This window comes from Phacochoerus africanus, chromosome 14 (assembly GCF_016906955.1).
Source record: "Phacochoerus africanus isolate WHEZ1 chromosome 14, ROS_Pafr_v1, whole genome shotgun sequence".
In the NCBI taxonomy this organism is placed as follows: Eukaryota; Metazoa; Chordata; class Mammalia; order Artiodactyla; family Suidae; genus Phacochoerus; species Phacochoerus africanus.
Window position 1 is genome coordinate 58,789,884 of NC_062557.1, and position 18,904 is coordinate 58,808,787.

The 18,904-nt window shown below is 61.7% G+C and overlaps 1 protein-coding gene across 1 annotated transcript; it reads right to left on the reverse strand.

Moving 5' to 3' along the window:
- Positions 1-481: 481 nt before the first annotated feature.
- ADORA2B (adenosine A2b receptor) lies at positions 482-18,444 on the reverse strand. Its single transcript, XM_047757507.1, has 2 exons — positions 18,017-18,444; positions 482-1,823 (listed from the first exon to the last, which is right to left on the reverse strand). The coding sequence occupies exons 1-2, from the start codon at positions 18,349-18,351 to the stop codon at positions 1,163-1,165; spliced, it is 996 nt and encodes a 331-aa protein (XP_047613463.1). The 5' UTR covers positions 18,352-18,444; the 3' UTR covers positions 482-1,162.
- Between the last annotated feature and the right edge of the window lie 460 nt (positions 18,445-18,904).

The following is an 18,904-nucleotide window of genomic DNA, read 5'->3' on the forward strand; positions in this document are numbered from 1 at the left end:
AGGGTGCTGGGAGGGAGAGACGCGGGACTCGTGTGGACCCCGAGGGATAGCAAGGGGCTGTGAAGGCGGTGTGGACAGGAGAGGGACAGCAGCACGGGCAAGGGCGTCTCGTAGGGGATGCTGTCCACGGAACGGGGCCAGGAAGACAAGCCTCCCCGCCTCCAGGCGGTTCGTGAACCTGCGGCATCCCTGCCAGGGTGCTCGTGGAAGCACCCACCGCGTCAGAGAAGACGCAGATGGGGTAGCTGGTTTAGCAGCCGAGGCCGCCCCCGGCCTGGGCCCCCCCAGCCAGCCGGAGGAGTGAGTGTTGCGTGAAAGGCCCTTTCTGCTCAGCTGCGGTGTGACCAGCGGAAGCTCTCAGGGCTCCGCTGCGTGGGAAGCGGGCCCGGGTGTGAACTTGGGCTCAAGGGGTCTTTGGGATAAAGACGAGCAGGCAGGTGCGCCTCTCTGCATCACAAGCCACGCAGCACCCGAAACGCAGTTTGGGGTTTTTTTCTGAGTTTTATTTTTATTCCACCTACTATACAGAGACAATCACATAATTGTACTTAATAAAGTTTCCAGCAACTTGGCCAGACTTGAACTTGGGAGAGAAGTAAAACCCACTCTCTACCGAAGAGCGTGTCCCAACTCCCGTGACAGGACTCAACCTAAGACGCCAGGGGGCATCGTCTGCCTCAGTGAAGGCAGCAGTGTCCTGATTAGACGGGTCCTTCTCCTGGTCCCCTTCCTCGGAACAAGTACACATTTTTCGCATGCCCAAATTGCCCACTGCCTCTAAGTTAAAAACATGTGTACGGTGATAGTTCACGGTGTTTCACAGTAAAATAGTTTCGAGCATCTCCCACCATTGAGAGAGGTGGAACTCGTACCAAAAAAGACCCCCCCAAATCAGTCTCTGACAGTCCATTCCAGCCGCAGCATCATCCCCTCGGGAAGAGCGGCCCGAGAGACCCACACGTGCCCTCGCCGACCCCGGGACCCACCAGTAACGGGGACATTTTCACTGGGTAGGTGGCGGCTCCAGGGAGGGCTCCACAGAGGCAGCCGCTGGCGGCTGGGGCCGAGTGGGTCCTTCTCAGGGCGCAGCGGCCCGGCCCGTCGGTGTCCCGTCCCTTTGTCATTGTGAATGCGTGCCTTGGGGACGAGGCCAGAGCCGGGGTCATAGGGGGAGAGCCGGCTGCGCCCCCGCCTGCCCGCCGCCGCTCTTGAGGCCGTCTGTCTGGCAGAGGACGTACCTGGAGATGATTCTGTGAAACGTGGCGCGGAAGTCTCGGTTCCGATAGGCGTACACGATGGGGTTGACGACCGAGTTGGCGTGTGACAGGAGGATGGCCACGCTCATGGCCCACTTGGGCTTCTCCTTCGCCCAGCCCGGGTGGAAAAGCGTGGCACAGTTGATGGCGTGAAGAGGCAGCCAGCACAGAGCGAAGAAGCCCACAATCATGGCCAGGGGCTTGGCCGCGTGGATCTCCCGCTGCAGGACGGTCCGCGAGTGGTCCATGAGCTCCGTGCGCTGCAGCTGCCGGCAGGCCACCGTGAAGATCTTGGCGTAGATGACGAGCATGATGACGAGCGGGGGCAGCACGCACCCCAAGAAGTTGAAATACACCATGTAGTTCATGGGCACCACGTTCTCGAAGAGACACCTGACCCGGCGGCAGCTGCCGTTGCCCGGCCCCGCCCCGCACGCCGTGCAGTTGCTGGTGGCGATGGCCCTGCGGTTCCAGCCCAGGAACGGGGTCAGTCCGATGGCGAAGGCGAGGACCCAGAGGCCGGCAATGACGCCTCGCGCCCGCGCGCCGGTGACCAGGCTCTTGTACCTGTCCAAGAGGACACCGCCTGTTACTGTCAGCCCACGTGCCCCGTGCCCCAGGCCCGAGGCCACCTCCACCCTCTGTCCCACGGCCTCCAGGGGCACCCCGTGGCCTCAGCCCTCGACACTGGGGACACGCACCCCGACACAACCAGCTCGGCTCTAACCCTCCGGGTGCGTCCTAACCCCCAGATCTTGGGTCTGGGCCTCCTCTAAGACACGCTCCGGAGCTCGAGGACACCAGGGGACAGGACACACGGGAGGCCTCCGCTTTCAGGGACTTGCATGCCAGCAGGGCGGACGGGCCATGCCGACCCACAGACCTACGGCAGCCAGGCGTACGGCAGGTTAGAAGGAGCCCGCGTGGTGTGAGGGGACAGAGCCGAGTGAGGAGGGTCGGGTGTGGCAAAGGACTCGTCCTACGAGGCCCGTCGGGGGGCTTTATTGATCAGAGGTGCTTGAACCAAAGCCCGGGGCAGCACGCCCCGAGACTCTGGACAGGAAGCCTTCTGGTGCCACAAACGCGATGGGGAGAATCGTCCCGAGTTCCTGGGTACGATGCTGGGGACCGAGGCCTGGCCGCGGCCCTGCTTCAGCCAGCAGCAGAGCTGATAAACTGAGAGAAAACTTAGCAGATACGAAATTTTTAAGTTATTTTCAGACCACCGACTCTTGTCTTCCCCGGAAAATCTCCAGAAATCACAGCACACATTTGGGACCTCGTGCCCCAGACCAGTCCACATCTGGCTTGTGGCGAAGGTATGAACTTTGCTGTTGATAACTGGTCCGTGGTCTGGAAGGCGGCTATGCTCACCACTACACCACCAGTGCTGCCAGCGGGTCCGTAGTCTGCATGCCATGTAATGTCCCGAGAAAGTAAAACCCTAAGCTCTGGGAAGACGACTGGGAAAACTGGGAAATCACGTTATCCTAAAACCTGTCTGCACAAAGTGTCCAGTTCCCTTTGCCTGGATGGCCTCAGCCCCACCGCCGTGCCTCTGCTCCAGGCCCTGCCGACCTCAGCCCTGGACCAAACAGCTGTTCCTGTTCCAAAGGTCACCCCGCATCACCCCTCGGGCAGGGCTGGCCACGCCCACTCTCCGGCCCTGTCCGCACACCTGCTGCAGAGCGTGTTTACCTGGTACAGGAGCCTCCCTCTCAACTAGAATATTCAGCCCCTTAAGCACCTGGACCTTGTCCCTTGGCATCCGTGTCGCCAGCAGCTCGCACGGTGCTGGCCCGGAGGAGGCTCAGTAATGTGGTCGCTGCGGACACATTCCCGACCTGTCATCAGGCAGCTTTAAACCAAGCTTCCACCATTAGGGCCTTGGGGATGCCTGATGCTGTGGCCGGAGGCCTGGCACGGGTGCGGAGGTCACCGAGACCTTGCTTCCCGCCGCCAGCGACCCCAAACCCTTCCTGCTACCACGACGGCAGCCTCGGCCACATGCAGCTCGTTGTGGGTGCTGGCCCAGCTGCTCACTGAGTTCTTCTTGGCCAATAAATCCATCCACTTCCAAGCCCTCTCTGCTTCCCTCCTCGTTCGGGAACGTCAAGCCAGCCAGTGCTTCCCCAGTGACAGGGAGAGGACAGTCAGTCCCTGTAGGGTGGCCAGGCCGAGTGGCTGGAGTCCCAGAACTCAGGCCCACAAGGCAGCCCTGCCCTCACTCCTGTGCTGCTCAGGCTCTCAGCTGCACCGAGCTGCCTACATACAGCTGAATACAGACCAGCCCCGGGGGTGAATGCGCCTTGGGGCAAACAAACGCTCTTGCGGGTGATGGTCTGGGGCGAATGCCTGCAGCGGTTCTCTGCCAGGTACTTCCGGAAGGGCTTTACGCGTAAAGAGAGACCCGAGCTAGCGGAGAGCTCTTCCCTCCGCCCCCTCCCTTCCTGCCTTTGGGAGGCGCTGACGCCTGGGTCTGCGTCAGGAGCTCCGGGAGGGATGAGCCTGAAGACAAAGCGAAGGCGCAGCAGAAGCAAGGAGAGAGTCCAGGGCCTTGGAGACGGATGCCTCTGAACAACTCCACCAACCCTACAGCCGTCAGGGCTCGTGTCCCAGTTCAAGAGGTCATTGTGTTGATGGCTTAAGCCAGGGTTACCTGCAGCCCAACACACACTCATCCGAATTGCAAGGGACTTTTCTAGTCCAGCTTTTCTTATTTTACAAACGAGGAAACAGAGATACAAAGTCTTGAAGTTCCCCTCGTGGCTCAGTGGTCAATGAATCCGACTAGGAACCATGAGGTTGCGGGTTCGATCCCTGGCCTCGCTCAGTGGGTTAAGGATCCGGTGTTGCTGTGAGCTGTGGTGTAGATTACAGATGCGGCTCAGCTCCTGCGTTGCTGTGGCTGTGGTGTAGGCTGACAGCTATAGCTCCAATTTGACCCCTACCCTGGGAACCTCTATATGCCGTGGGAGCGGCCCTAGAAAAGGCAAAAAGACAAAAATAAAAAAGTCTTTAGGCAGCAAAGGCAAACCTGGGAACCAGAGACCGAAGTTAGGTCAAGACTTTCAGGCCTGTGCTCCAGGCAGCAGCTTATGCTGCTTCTGTGGCTTGACTTTTTCCTAAGCAGCTCCAGATGCTCGGAGCACTCTGCCCACGGCGGGCCCGGGGGCTTCCTGCCAGAGGTCAAGACGGCTAGAATCCACCCCCATCTGCAGCCTCAGACCTCCTGGCCCAGCATGTATGAAAAACTCCTCTCACGCTGAACCGGGTTGGATGAGGAAGAGCAGCAGTGCCATGGGGGGTGGGGCACAGCTTTCTCGGGGCCCTTCTCCCCCGGGTCCTTCCTGCCCCAGAGCTCGGCCTCTGCGCCACGCACTGCGCGGGCCCTGGACACGGTCACAGCCCTCGTGGGTTGTGAGGCTAACGGAAGAGACAGGACACACACAGGTAGACGCACGGACGCGTGATGACAAGTCAGAGTGAATGTGGCCAAACCAACAACTCAAGGGGGGTGCAGGGAAGAGAAAACCAGGAGCAGCTCAGACGCAGGGGGCCTCTTAGAGCTGGACGAGGACAGGGACACGGCCGAGGGGAGCGAAGCACGGAGAGACGGGCACTCTGCTGAAGCGAAGACAGGCAGGCCGCTCCCCAGGCCTGGGAAGGAGCTGGACTTTGGCCCTCAGCTACCCGGGGCAGCAGAAGCCACTGTGGGCTGTGAGGCACCCTGGGGTGGGGGGATTTAGCTGCATAACGTGCAGCACGGAGCCTGGGTTCCAGGGGAGCTGGAAGGCGGCAGAGACTGGATGCAGGAAGGGAAGGAATAAGATTCCAGGATGACCCCTGACGGTTTTCCGACGATGGATTCATGTTTACTGACGCAGCGCTGGAGGGGGCAGTGCTGCAGGGGGCAGTGCTGGAGGGGGCAGTGCTGCAGGGGGCAGTGCTGCAGGGGGCAGTGCCAGGAGGCGAAGACGGCAAGGATGGTGGCTGTCAGCCCTCATCAAAGTCATCAGTAGGCAGGATGCAGAAAAAAGGCAAGATCATTAAAGCAAAGGCTCGGAGGGGGCTGGAGGATGTGGGGGGCAGAGTGTTTTGGGGGGACACTCCTCTGCTGGGCCGGGGTGGCGGGCGGTGCAGGGAGGGCGGGTTTGGGGGCTGAGAAGCTGCTGTTTCCACGGGCAGCGTGAGGAGAGCCGCCCTGAGGGAGGAGGCGGCCCGAGCAGGGAAGGAACGGGGCGGGGGACCTTGCTGGGAACCCTCGGCAGGTGGCCTCCGTGGTTTGGAGGGCGGTGCCACCTCTGGTGACAAGGTGCAGGCTGGACCCTGGCAAGCAGAGGCCGAGGGAGAGTGGGAGGCAGGCCAGGGTGCGGGACACCAAACTGGTGCAGCTGCCGAGGGGGACGATGGCCGGGGGCGGGGGGGGTGGCGCAGGGACACGTGGGACTCCTCTAGAGGGTCAGGCCTGCTGCAGGAGGGAGGGGGCGCACCCCTTTGGAAAGGAGGGGGGAACCCAGAGAAAGGCTGCGCCCCAGGTCCCAGCTGAGGCCCAGGGCAGCAGAGCTTAAGGGCAGGGCTCAGGCCAGGTGGCAGAGAAGAGGACGGGCAGGGAAGAGGTGGAGACAGGGGACTGGTGGTGTCCCAGAGGGTGCGGTGCTTCAGAGGCAAGTGGGACTCTGGGTCCAGCCGGTCGGGGAGATAAAGAACCATGGGGCTGAAAATCGAGTCCTTTTCTGAGGACCTGCAAGGCTTGGCTCAAGCTCAAAGTCAAAGCCACGTCTCCATTTTCATCTAACGCGCCGGTGGCACTTGAAGCTTAAAAACGCCCACCATCTGTTCCTTCACCTGAAGCCAGTTCTCCTTCCTGATCTCCTTTCCCTGCCAGCCACCTTCCAACCACGTGCCACACGCCACATCATAGACACCTGCTCCCCCGCTGTGCAGAGCACATGGGAAACTCAGAGCCCCGCTGGCTGGGCTGCAGACCCCAGACCCGCCGCGTCCTCCAGCCATCAACGTGGGGACTGAGGCGCAGAAACTCGTCCCTAAATTGCAGTCGGGATCCAAACCCAAGCTACTCTGATTCCAGTTTTGTCAAAAGCAGCTGTGTTCGTGCTCGGACCCTAGGGCTCTTCTCAGAAATCCCAGCTGCCCTGGGGTCTCAGGGGGCGGCCAGCCAGGGCCCAGCTCCTGCCTTCTCCTCCAACGCCTCTACCCTCCTCGCCCAGGCTGCTTGCCGGTCCAGGGACCCCCCCCACCCCCGACTCGGCCACGTGGGCATCAGGGACCTGCAGGAAGGGGCCTCGGCTGCCCTCTTGGCAGGCAGCCCTTAGAGGGCAGCAAAGAGATGGTGGGCCCCAGCTGACCTTAGGGGGAGGTGGACGAGCCGTGGCTCCAAAGGGCAGGACAGGCAGTGCCCACGAGACGTGGACCCAGGCACAGGTGGGACGCAGCCCAGCTCCCGTGCTGAGTGGGAATCTGGAGGGCGGCCCCTGGGGTCTCTGGTATCGCCCACTTCCAGCCATGCCTCTCTCTTTCCCCTGGATGCCCCCCCATGCCCCCCTTCCCCCCCACATGCATGGCTCTCAGAGCATCCCCGTGGGTGTCCCCAAATGGTCCTGAAAGGTGGGCAACGTGTCCCTTCCTCACTTGTGCCGGGAGGTCTGTGAAAGGCAGCGCCCAAATGAACGAAGGCGACCCAGGTGGCTTTTTACTCCAAAGGATCAGGGACATTGCCAGCCCACAAGGGGGGCACCTGGGAAAGGCCCCTGCCGGGCAGGACCAGCCCTGTCCACACAAAGGGCTGTGAGCCAAGGAGACTGAGGGCCAAACAGGCTCACGGGGTGGGGTGGGGGCCACCAAAGGGAGCCCCGTGCACCCAGTTATGTAATGAAAGGCAGGCTCGCCAAGGGCCGGGACAAGCGCTGGCGTCGTTCCGGGCCAGGGTCCCGCCTCCTCTGGCTCTGCAGCCCTCGGCTCAAACCAGGCCGCCGTCTCAGCCACGGAAATCCGCACTCCCGGCTCGCAGGGCCTTCTGAGCGTAGCCGGTCCCCAAGGGCGGCCACCCCGGGCAGGGACGTCAAGCCTGGCCAGTCCAGACCGGCTGGAGAGAGGCTGAGCTCTGCTGTCAGAAAAACAGGGACAGTGGTGGCCACAGAGCCCCCCTCGTGCTGCTGGGCCTCTTGGCACCGACTGCCTGTGCACAGAGCATTTGGGGGTGCAAACCACTAAGTGAACCCCCACGAAATCCCGTCCTGCTCTTCAAATCGTCGACTGCTTGTTTAGGGACTTTTTTCTTTATGTTCTATCTCGCCCACAAGTTTCATTCCTCTGTAATACAAACACGCTGCCAAAACACTCTGTACTGCATACATATTCTCTAAACGCACACACGAAAGATAGCAGAACTTCTGCAAAAATGGAGTTAGGAGGGACCACTCAAAACCTACAGAAAGTTGTGACTCCAGCCCGAACAAAAGACCTCGGGCTGCTCAGGCGGGCAAGTCAGAGGGGCTAGAGGCTGCCACAGTGAGTGTTAAAAATGTACCCAAAAAGCCTAGTGGAAATCCTGGCAAAACTTTAATTAGTGCGAGGCTGGTAGGTGCCAAGATGCTGCGGCGGAGAGGCCTTCTGAGCGGGGGCTCAGCGGTTGGGCGCCGCGGGCGGTGCGGCCACGGCCAAGTTGCAGGCTGGGTGCAGCTTTCCCAGGAAGGAGGCCAGGCCGGCACTGTTTTTCTCTCCTCGGTCCTGGCGCCCCAAAGGTCCCCTATGGCTCTGCTGTCACTGAGGGCTTTTTCCTCTCCTCCTGGAGCCTGTCGAGCTCGTTCCCCGAGTGGCCAGAGCCACAGATGAGCCGAAGCAGGGTCTGCGTTGCTCCTACTCCTGCATCTCCCCAGCCGCCCGCCACGCGCCACCGTCCACATGGCAGAACCTCAGCGGGGGGCAGAGAGGTGTGCCCCTGTGCCCCCGGGACCCCATGACCCTCACAGCACCCTCCGCCAGCCTCCCGCAGAGCCATGTGCTCCTTCATGGCAGAAACTCCATCTTACTCACTTTTTTTTTTTTTTTAAATAAGTTGGATCTTTCGGCCAACCTGCAGCACGTGCACATTGCCAGGCCAGGCATGGAACTCGAGCCACAGCAGTGACAACGCCAGGTCCTTCACCTGCTGAGCCACCAGGGAGCTCCATCCTCTTACTCACACTTGTATCACATTCTTAGGCTGAAGGGCTGCTTCCCCGCAAGTTAACAGGGTTTTTCAAATGTCACAAACAGAAGGAGGAAAGGGACCCTGCCCAGCACTGTACCTGCTAAAGAACCAGGACTCACAAACCTCCCCACAGAGACGACCAAAGTCCCAGGCGACTTCAGCCATGAATTCCGCCAGACACTCAAGGAGCACACAGCCACCTCTACACAAAAAGAATGTTTGGTTCCGTGAAGGTGGCGGCCAGGCCTGGGAGGGGGAAGGAGGCCTCTCATTTGCCGTTCGTGGTGAATGTCTTGAGAACAAGCCGCTTTGTGTCCACAGCCTGAGGTGGCCACAGCTCCGGCCTGTGGGGCCACAGAGGCAGGGACGGGGCCACCACCCACTGGATGCCAGGCTGCGGTCGCCAGGGCTTCCCTGTGGGCCGGCTTCTAAGGAGGCCGGGACCCTCAGCCCTCCGGCCCCGAGGTCTCTCCTCCCTCCACACGCTGAGACACGCCTGACCCCCGGGGCAGGCCTGGCGGGGCCTGAGCTGAGCCCACGCTGACGGTCATGGTGGTTGGAGCAGATGCCCCTGCCCTTCGGTCACCCGAGAACAAGGGATGGGATCGCAGGTGGCGGGAAGCAAGCCACCAGCGCAGCAGGTGCAGGCCGAGCGCGCCCTGGAGCCTGGTCTGGGGCGAGTCTCCTCCGTCGGTCTCACACTTGGGCTGGGACCCGGGGGCAGCCCAAGGTTGCGGGGCTCCAGGCTCTCATCTCCTCCAGGCCGAGTACGAACCCCCGAGAGTAAGGGCCACTGCCCGAAACCGGAGCGGAGAAGAGGAAGACACCCCGCCCTCCCCTCTCCCTCCAAAGCACCGTCCCGGGGCTGCGGCTCAAGCCCACTGCGCTTCAGATCGAGCCTTCACGGTCAAGAGCGTCGGGGACTTAGAAGCCATGGGGGGCGGGGGGGCGAGTTCCCGGCCACCGCACCTTGGGTCCCGTGGCGATGGGAGTGCCCGCCAGGGCTCCCCCCCCCCCCCGCCCCCGCTATTCCTTTGTAATTAACAGGTATTTTGCGGTGGGTACGGGAGACTTTGTAAATATCCTAGGCCTCCTCAAACTTTTGCCAGGGAGTTTTATCACCTATTGACGATTCTTGCCCGAACCAGTTATTACTGTGATAGCTGCCAAAAGATCGGCTCAACTCGTCACCCCCACCCATTAATGAGGCGGCATGCTACGGCAATAAGCAGGGGCTCTTCCAAGCCATTATTCAAAACAAAACTCTCCAGGCTCTGTTCACCGAGGGCCCAGAGCAGCAAGGAGCACCCCCACCCAAGGCCTGGCTTCTAAACGCCGTTCTCCGCTGAAAGGCAACAGGGATCCTTGGAGAAATGGCTGATCCCAAAGCGGAAAGATACACTGTGAGCCTAGAAAAACCTTTTGGTGCCAGAACCTAAGCGAGTGCTGAACAAATCGATGGGAACACTCGAACGGAGGTGAGCTCGGGTGGGCTCCCGTTCTCCAAAAGTGGGCATCAAAGTGAGTGACCGGGAGGGCTTGTAACACACTAGGTGGAGATAAAATTGGGCCCTGAGCCCACTGGTATTTAAAAGATAATGTAAGAAGAGCAGGGAAAGGTAAACCTCCTTCTACAGAAGGAGCCAGACGATACACAGGAAGGAGTGAGAAACCAGAAAATTGCCAGTTGACGTGGTAACAGCTGATGCAGGCGAGAGGGTCCACAGACTTCCGGCGAGGAAGCCAGGCACACACGGCGTTACCCAGCGATGAGATGTGGCAAAACCCCGATCAGGCGATGGGACAGACGGACCCCGCGTGCGCCTGGGTCGGTGACAGGCTGAGGCGGACACAGTGTCCCCACCTAAAGTGTGCAACCTGAGTCTCATCATAAGGAGACACCTGAACCCAAAATAAGGCGCTGTCTACAAAGAGAGGGAAGAAGACTCCCAGACTAAAGAAGACCAAAGGCCCATATGAAATGCACGTGTGATCGTTCCTGGGCGCCTGGCCTTTAAAAAACCATAAAGAACACAGTCAGGATAATGGGGACACGGGACGAGGGGCCATGTCGACATCAGGGAATTTACACGACTTTTACAACCTGCAAGTTGTGAGAAAAATACACTCCTTCAGAATGACTCATTCTTTCTGAAACCACAGACCACAGTAGATTAGTCAAACGGATACGTGTGTGTGTGTGTGAGTGTGTGTGTACACACGTGTATATACCCTCTAGTAGCAGAGACGTTTTAGAAATTACAAGATGAGGAGTTCCTGCTGTGGCTGAGCAGTAAGCAACCCGACTAAGATCCATGAGGATGCAGGTTCCATGCCGGGCCTTGCTCCGTGGGTTGGGGATCCAGTATTGCCGTGAGCTGTGGCATAGGTCGCAGATGCGGCTCGGATCCCGTGCGGCTGTGGCTGTGCTGTGGGCCAGCGGCTGTAGCCTGGGAGCTTTCATATGCCATGAGTGTGGTCCTAAAACCAAAAAAAAAAAAAAAAAAAGAGTCCTGGAAGGAAACACAGAGGGAATGGAGGTAAGGAGATAATTTAGAAAAATTCTTTTTTTTTTTGTCTCTTTGCCATTTCTTGGGCCGCTCCCACAGCACATGGAGGCTCCCAGCTAGGGGTCTAATCGGAGTTGTAGATGCCAGCCTACGCCAGAGCCACAGCAATGCAGGATCCGAGCCGTGTCTGCAACCTACACCACAGCTCACGACAATGCCGGATCCTTAACCCACTGAGCAAGGCCAGGGATCGAACCTGCAACCTCATGGTTCCCAGTCGGATTCATCAACCACTGAGCCACGACAGGAACTCCTAGAAAAATTCTTTTTCAAGATTTCAGAGATGGAGACCGACCACAAAATTTCACCTACAGATGCCCCTCCCCTCTCCCCTCTCCCCAGAAGGGGGAGATTGGAAAGTCAACACCCACCCACCCTCGGGGAACTTCAGACCGTGGAGCAAAGCAGCAGGGAGCTCCCTGGTGGCCCAGTGGGGAGGACCCGGTGCGTTCACTGCTGTGGCCCCGGTTCAGGCCCTGCTCTGGGACTTGAGAGCCCACATCAAGCTGCTGCACGCCATGGCCAAGAAAAAAGAAGAAAAAGAACCCCCACGGCAGATTTCCTAAGCAGCCTGGGCATCAGAGCCGTGCCACTAAACCTCAGAGCACGTCCAGTCAAACCACCGAACACAGCTGGCGTGTAGGGACCCGCGTCCTGAGGCGCTGCCCGAGGGTGGTACAGGGACCACACACGCGGAATCCCTGCGGCGGAGGAGGGACCGGGCGGACGGCGGTCACACCCTCGGTGACACACCGCGAAGGAGCCGCGTCAGGGCCGCCAGGACGAGGAGCCGCGCTCCTCCTCTGAGGTCCTCTGAGTCTCCCGGTGGGAAGCTGGAAATGTGTGTTCACTACCCGCGGGTGCGAAAAACAGCCCCGAGAAGCAGAAGCGGCTTCGGACAGGCGAACTGGGAAACAGGGACCAGCCCGGGGGACTCGCGTGCCGCAGCGCCCGCTTCGAGCCGGGGTCGATCGCTTTACTGCGGCCGGGGTCACCTTCGGAAAGTAGAACCTCCATCGGGGGGCCAGGGGTGGGGCAGGCGCCCAAAGGCGACAGCAGGAGGGGAGGCGGTGGTGGGTTGGGCACATCTGCCTCACTTTTCTGGACGTTAACAGCCACCGTCTCAAAGGGCAGGGACCCAAAAGAGAGGATGACCTGGGAGCCACAGGGAAAGAGTCAAAAGCTAAGAAAGGCTGCAAGGAACGGGCAGGCAGGAGGGCTTGTGTGGCGTGGTCGAGCCAGCAGATTCTGTTTAGAGACGGCAGCACAAAGCCAGCTGTCACCGCAGAGGGTGACCCCGGGGGGCTGGGGAGGGGCCGGGGTGGGGGCCACTTGGCTTTTTCCTCCTGAACCCCCTGGACTTTTGAGCGCTTACTTCTCACACACGGGTTGGTTTCTAACTCGAAAGACAGAACAAGGGCTTTCAGCGCCTTAAGGATAAAACCCGAAGTGCTTTGCAAGCCTCCAGGCGCCCCCCGGACCTGCTGTGCTAGGACCCCCGCCCCAAGGCTGGGCAGCCCCTCCCAGCCCCACGAAACTCGGCAGCAGCCCCCCAGCCCCAGCCGAAGCCCAGCCCCTCGGTCAGTCCAGCCCCATTAGCAGCCACCCTCCGCCCCGACGGTCCGTTCCCGCTTGATCTCTCTCGGCGAAGGCACGTCTGCGCTCCGCTACCCCGTGCCCGCTGCCCCGGGCAGGGTCTCCAGGCTCTCAGCCTCCGAGGCCGAGAGCACAAGCTGTGAACAGGCTCTTCCCTCTGGGGAGACAGGCTCGCCCCGTCGTGCGTGTGACCCGGGCTTCCTGTGGAGCGGGGAGGGGACAGCATGGCCCCAGGAGGGTGTCGCCAGGACCCACGGAGATGACACACGTAGGGCCCGGCCCCCAGACAAAGGCAAAGAGCGGCTGCTGCTCACAATCGTGTCACACATTCTGGTGTCCGGAGCACACCTGTCCCCGAGCCCAGCTGTGACCGGGGCTAAGGGTGAGCGTGAGGTTGAGACACGGCCCGGAGGCCACAGATCACCTGCGGGTGAAAGTTCGGTGAACGCTGCCCCTTTACACCCGCCTGTCTGCCACACGATCAGAGGCGACCCCACGCTCTCCAGAATTCCGCGCACACGCTGCTGAGACCCTGACCAGGCACCCTGTCCCGCCGTGGCCTCCTCTACAGAGGGACCGCTGGTCACCAGGGCCCCGGGACCCTCCCTCACTCCCACCCCCAGGGCTCGGGGCTCCATGTCCACATCCTCCCGGCCCTGCAGCACCAGCGGCTCCTGGGCCACCGTCCAGCTGGTTGGACTCCACCCCCAGCGAGGGGACGGGACCCAGGCGCCCTCCGGATGGAGCAGGAGGAGATGAGCTGCTAGGAGGACGTGGGCGACGAGGCCCAAGGAGGACCCTAGGATTTGACCGTGGGGGGCCCTGAGGGGTGACCTGACAGGAGCAGTGCAGTGGCACCGTGGTGACAGCGGAAGGGAGGGCCCTGGAACTAGAGGATAAGACAGAGAAGTTTCCTGGGAGGAAGCAAAGGAAGGGCGGCTGTGCTGGGGTCCGGGAGAGTCCGTCCATGTGGCTTCCTGGGGCCACGTTTGTGACAAAGCGCCGCCAACTTAGTGGCTTAGAATATTCATTCTCTCGCAGTTCTGGGGGCCAGAAGCCTGATATCAAGGTGTCGGGGGTGGGGGACACACTCCCTCAGAGGCTCCCAGGCCTCATCCAGCCTCCGGTGGCCGCCAAGCATCCCCAGGCTGCGGCCGCATCTCAGACGCCCTCTCCACCCCCGTCCCCCTTCGGCTCGCTGTCTCTCTTCTAAGCGGCCAGAGTACCCCGGATAAGCACCTGCTCCCAAGATCCACACGGGACGGCGTTCATTCTTTCCCCACTAGTTTCTCAGGCTCTGGCAGAGGCAGAGGAATAATTCGGGTGCTTAGCGCAGGACATGGGCTTCGATATATTCTTCGACGTGGTCATTGGTTAACGTCGGTGACGTACGGTCCCGAGAGCAACATCCCCACAGGCTTCCCCCAGGTGGATGCTGAGCTCCTCAGCCGATGGAGGAGGACTGAGGGGAATGACGACTCCCAGTCTAGGGCAGAGAAGACCACAGGAAGCCTCCAACTTCCTGGAAATATCTACCGCGAAGGCCCCTACTGGACAAGGACGGATCCAGGAAAACTGGGCAAGGCCGATGGGCATAAGAACGGCTGTCTGGACCCCACGTTGGTGCCCCCGTCTTTAAGAGACAAAACCCCCGCAGAACAATAGCGAGGGGGACCCTTCCTCCCTTCTCCGTGTCTGAGCTGGGAGCTATTTGCTTTCCTGTAATAAAGACTCTGCTCGCTTGCTTGTGTGTTCTCAAGTTCATTCTTCGGCTCCATGAAAAGAACCCGGACTCCAGTACCATCTTTTCGGTAACAGGGGAGTCAGAGCCTGGACCTCTTTCTGGAAGCCACCATCCAACCCACCTCGGTGGGAAAGCTCTGGAAGAGAAAGTCGGCACTGCCCAAGGTGGGCAGACCAGAGCTGAAACCTCGCCCAGCTTTATTTCAAAGCAACATCAGGAGCGAATTTTATCCTATGCGGATTGTAGCTCAATTGAAAAAAAGAAAAAAAAATTTCCTAAAAACCTCTCTGCATCCTCTGTCAACACCCTACAGTTAGTCACCTAAAAGAAGCTAAAAGGAGGCTACTTTTCCCTCAAGGCACAGTCTTGCTAATAAGTCCCCAGGGCCTCCCTCCCAAAGCACACCTGTGAGACTCAGACAAGCTTCTGGGGGGGGGTGCCCAGGGACAGACACACGCCCTCCCCTCCTAGCCACCTGTCTCCAAAACACCCCCCTTCAGCCCCCCGCACCAGCAGCACAGTGCAGGAAAACTGGGTTCAGAATGGGAAGGGCAGACCCCCCAGACCCAGGCGGGTCAAACAGCACCCCAGGTGGTGGGGGGGGGGGAGACGGTGCCAAGGTCAGATTCTGGAGGAGGAAGCGCTCCAGAAGTGGCCTGAGGGTAAACTGAGAGCAGCTGCCGGGCAGACAGCGCCACCCAACCGGCACCCTGCACCTCGCCGCCTCCCGCCCGTTCCCCAGGGAACCACTGGGACGAGACCCTCTGCCAGCATCAGAATGGCAGACTTGAACTTGAGACAGCAGACTTTCTCCTGCGTGTGGACACCCCCACGCTGAGCCCAGGGCAGGGCCTGGTCATGGGGGCAGAAGTGGCCCTCTTGGTTTCCAGCACCTCCTTGGGCTCCCCTTTGCTCCTGCACTGGAAACTTCCCTGCTTAGTAACCACCTGGGTGACCAGGACCCGTAGGACTGTGGGCTCTCTGGCCTCGAGCCGTGGGCACCAGTGACCCGGGGGGCACTCAGGGTGAGTCCAAGCACTGTTTTTGCCCAGGTAAGAAGTAGTGCACCTGAGCTCCTGGCCATCACCTTGGTTACTGCCCCCTTGACGGGGGATCCACCTCCTCCCCCGCTCACTTCCCGCTTTACTCCCATCTGTGAGCCCAGAGAGGGCCTTGGAGCCAGTGAGCTGACCGGCTCAAGTCAGTAGGGAAAGGAGGCCCCAGCCTCCCTGCCTCCCTGAGGCCCTCACATTTTTTTGTCTTTCTTTTTGCTTTTTAGGGCGGCACCTGTGGCATAGGGAGGTTCCCAGGCTAGGGATCGAATCAGAGCTGCAGCCGCTGGGCTGGCCTACACCACAGCCACAGCAACGCAGGACCCCAGCCGCATCTGCGACCTACACCACAGCTCACGGCAACGCCGGATCCTTCACCCACTGAGCGAAGCCAGGGATCAAACCCACATCCTCATGGACACTAGTCAGGTTCATTTCCACTGTGCCCAGAAGGGACCTCCCAAGGCCCTCACACTTTGGTGGGACCAGAAGTCCTGGTTACACACTGGTACTGAAAGACACCCCCCACAACCCCAGAGATTCTGATTCCAGAGGGTCCCGCCCCCCGGGCCCTGTCGTTGGCAGTTTAGTCTGCTCTGGGGGCCAGGAAGTGCTGAAACAGGAGAGCACCTTCCCCAGGCTCCAGCCACAGGTGGACGCAGGAGCCATGAGAACCCCTCCAGCCCAGGAGACTGGGCCTGGCACAGGGGTAGGGGTGGAGGGCGGTTGGGGAGGCAGGTCCGAAGCCGCCGGTCCCCTGGATGGGAAGTCGGGAGCTCATGCAGGCAGGGCCGGGCTGGGCTCTCCACCGGGCCCTCTCGCCCCATGCCCGCATCCTGATCCCCTGCCCTTGTTGGACGCAAAGCAGAAGTTAGGGGCCTGTGATTCACATCTCTTTCCCTTTAAAACGCCCACGCCCGTTTTTTTCAAGACTCCACCCAGCACAGACCCAGACAAGAACTAACAGATTTAAGCTTTCCTGTAACTTCCTGCTCTGCAGGGCACAGGGGAGGCTTCCAGTAACTCCTGCGCAGCTGAGGTCTCTCTGGACCCGCTTAGGGGCTCCCAGGGGGCTGCCATCAGAAGGGCAACTCGGCCTGGGGCTCGCGACGGCTGCAAACAGTCCAAAAGGCCACCAAGTAACCACGGGCGAGCCGAGCGGCAGGAAAGGGACGCCTAAGAGAAAAGACGAGGGCACTCTGCCACCCCAGGCCTTGGAAAGCCCTGGGCTCTGTCCACCTGATGGGACAGGCATGGCCCCCTGGTCACAGGCCAAGGACAGCAGCCTGTGGAAGGGCCCAGACATGCAGAGGAGGCTCCAGCTCCCGCTGGGACCCAGGTCACAAACCACAGGGAGCAGGCTCCACATGTCAGCCTGTGGAAGAGGCTCTGGGAGCATTCTCCCCATCAATCCCTCAAACACAATTTACTGCAAGCAGAATCCGCTTTGAGAAACAGCAGTCCGTTTTCTGCCCACATCCCAAACAGTGACGCTGCCCTCAGCCCTGCTGGCACACTGACAGCAGAGTGGGGTATGGGGCCAGGGCTGAGTCTGGGTTCTGCTCCCACACTCCAGAGGTACCATCCTGGGCCCCATCCCTCCCTTACCAACAGGATGCAGGTCACAGGACTGGCCTCTGGAATCGCTGCAAGGATATACAGGGCCTCTCGGAGGTGGCACTCGGTAGGTTAATGGACGCCTTCCCTTCCCACCTACCCCTCCAGGCTTCGGCTCCCGTCTCCCTTCTAAATCCAAAGGGATCCCACCTCCAACGCCAAAGGGGCCCCAGGCACCAGACACGGAGGTTAAATACTTCCATTAAGCCGGAGCTCTCAGCCCCACCTGGGGCCCTATCGCCTTGCGGGCCGGCTCCATCCTCTTCCGAGTGTGGGAGAAAGAGCAGCCCGAAAGTTCTCCACCTTTCTGAAACACCCCCTCCGGGGCGGGGGGGTGCCCTTTGCCAGCGGCTGGGACCGGGCAGCAGAGAACAAACAAGCTTACACAACGCACAAGGCTCTCCGGGCTGTGGGGCTTGGCGAAACCGGGAAGCACTTTAACTCTCTTTAAAGAATAAGGCGCGCGGGGGGGGGGGGGGGGCAGGAATTAGAGTCCCCACTAAGCATGCAGTGTCCCCAGAGTTAGGTGGCACTCCCAGGACCCCGGGCAACCGGTACAGCCTCAAGACGGGCGGTGAGTAGTGTCCTTCCGCCCGAGAGGACCCCAGCATCCAAGGGTGCCCTGGACCCACCCGCCCCCATCCCCAGGCCTCCCAGGGCTCGGCCGAGCCCAGCGGGTGTGATCGCCAAGTCCTGCGCCGGGCCCCCTTCCGCCCGCTCGGCGCCGCTTCCTCCGGAGCTGCCCCGCGGAGCCGGCGCCCAGGGCCGCACCCCGGGGCTCCAGAGCTGTCCCTACGCGGGTCCCTTCCAGGAGAGGCGGGTCCGGGCTGCCGAGGGGCTCGGGCGGCAGGGCGCACGTGGGTCCAGGCTGCGGGCTGGGGCTCCCGCGCCCCGCGCGCCCGCGGGGGGGTGGGTGCTGGAGTCCCCAGGCGGGAGCGAGCCGGACTCCGACGGGGCCGGGGCCTCACCTGAGCGGGACGCGCACAGCCAGGTACCTGTCGACGGCCACGGCCAGGAGGCTGAAGATGGAGCTCTGCGTGAGCACGAGCACGAAGCAGGCGAGGAAGAGGCAGCTGTGGAAGTCGGTGCAGAAGCCCAGGCTGATGGTGATGGCGAAGGGGATGGCGAACAGCCCCACGGCCACGTCGGCCACGGCCAGGGACACCAGGAAGTAGTTGGTGGGCGTCTGCAGCGCGCTCGAGGCGCCCACCGCGGCGCACACCAGCACGTTGCCGGCCACCGACAGCGCGGCCAGCGCCAGCTCCACCGCCATGTACAGCGCGTCTTCCGCCGCCAGCGGCATCGCCGCCCGGCCGCCGCCTCGGGCTCGGCCCCGCCGGGCTGCCCCGAGCGCCAGGACCGCGAGTCCCCCGCCGCCTCTGAGCCCGGGGCTCGCGCTCTGCCGGCCGGCCTGCCGGGCGGGGCGAAGGCGGCGCGGCGCACCGGCCGCGCCCGCCCGGATCCGCCCGCGGCGCCGCCCCCTCCGACCCGCCGCGGGGCTCGGCTGCGCGGGGTCCGGCCGGGTCGCGTCCCCGGCGCTGCCCGCGCGCAGCTCGGCGGGGTGGCCGAGAGCTCGCTCCGCCCTGCGACCCGGCGCCCCTCCGTCCCCGCGAGCCCACCTCGAGGGGACCCCCCGCCCCCGTCGGGCGCGGCGGCCTCTGGGGCTCCCCCAGCGTCCCCCCGCGACCCGCGCTGGACTGGCGAGGAGGGGCCGGAACTCGCGGCGCCGCGGGCCGCTCGGTCCCGCCTGGCCTGTCCGCGCGGCAGCCCCGCGCCACCGCCCGCTCCCCGTCCCGGTCCCGTCCCTGCACCCGCGCCAGCCTCCCCCGGGCCGGCGGCTCCCGCTCTGCGTTCTC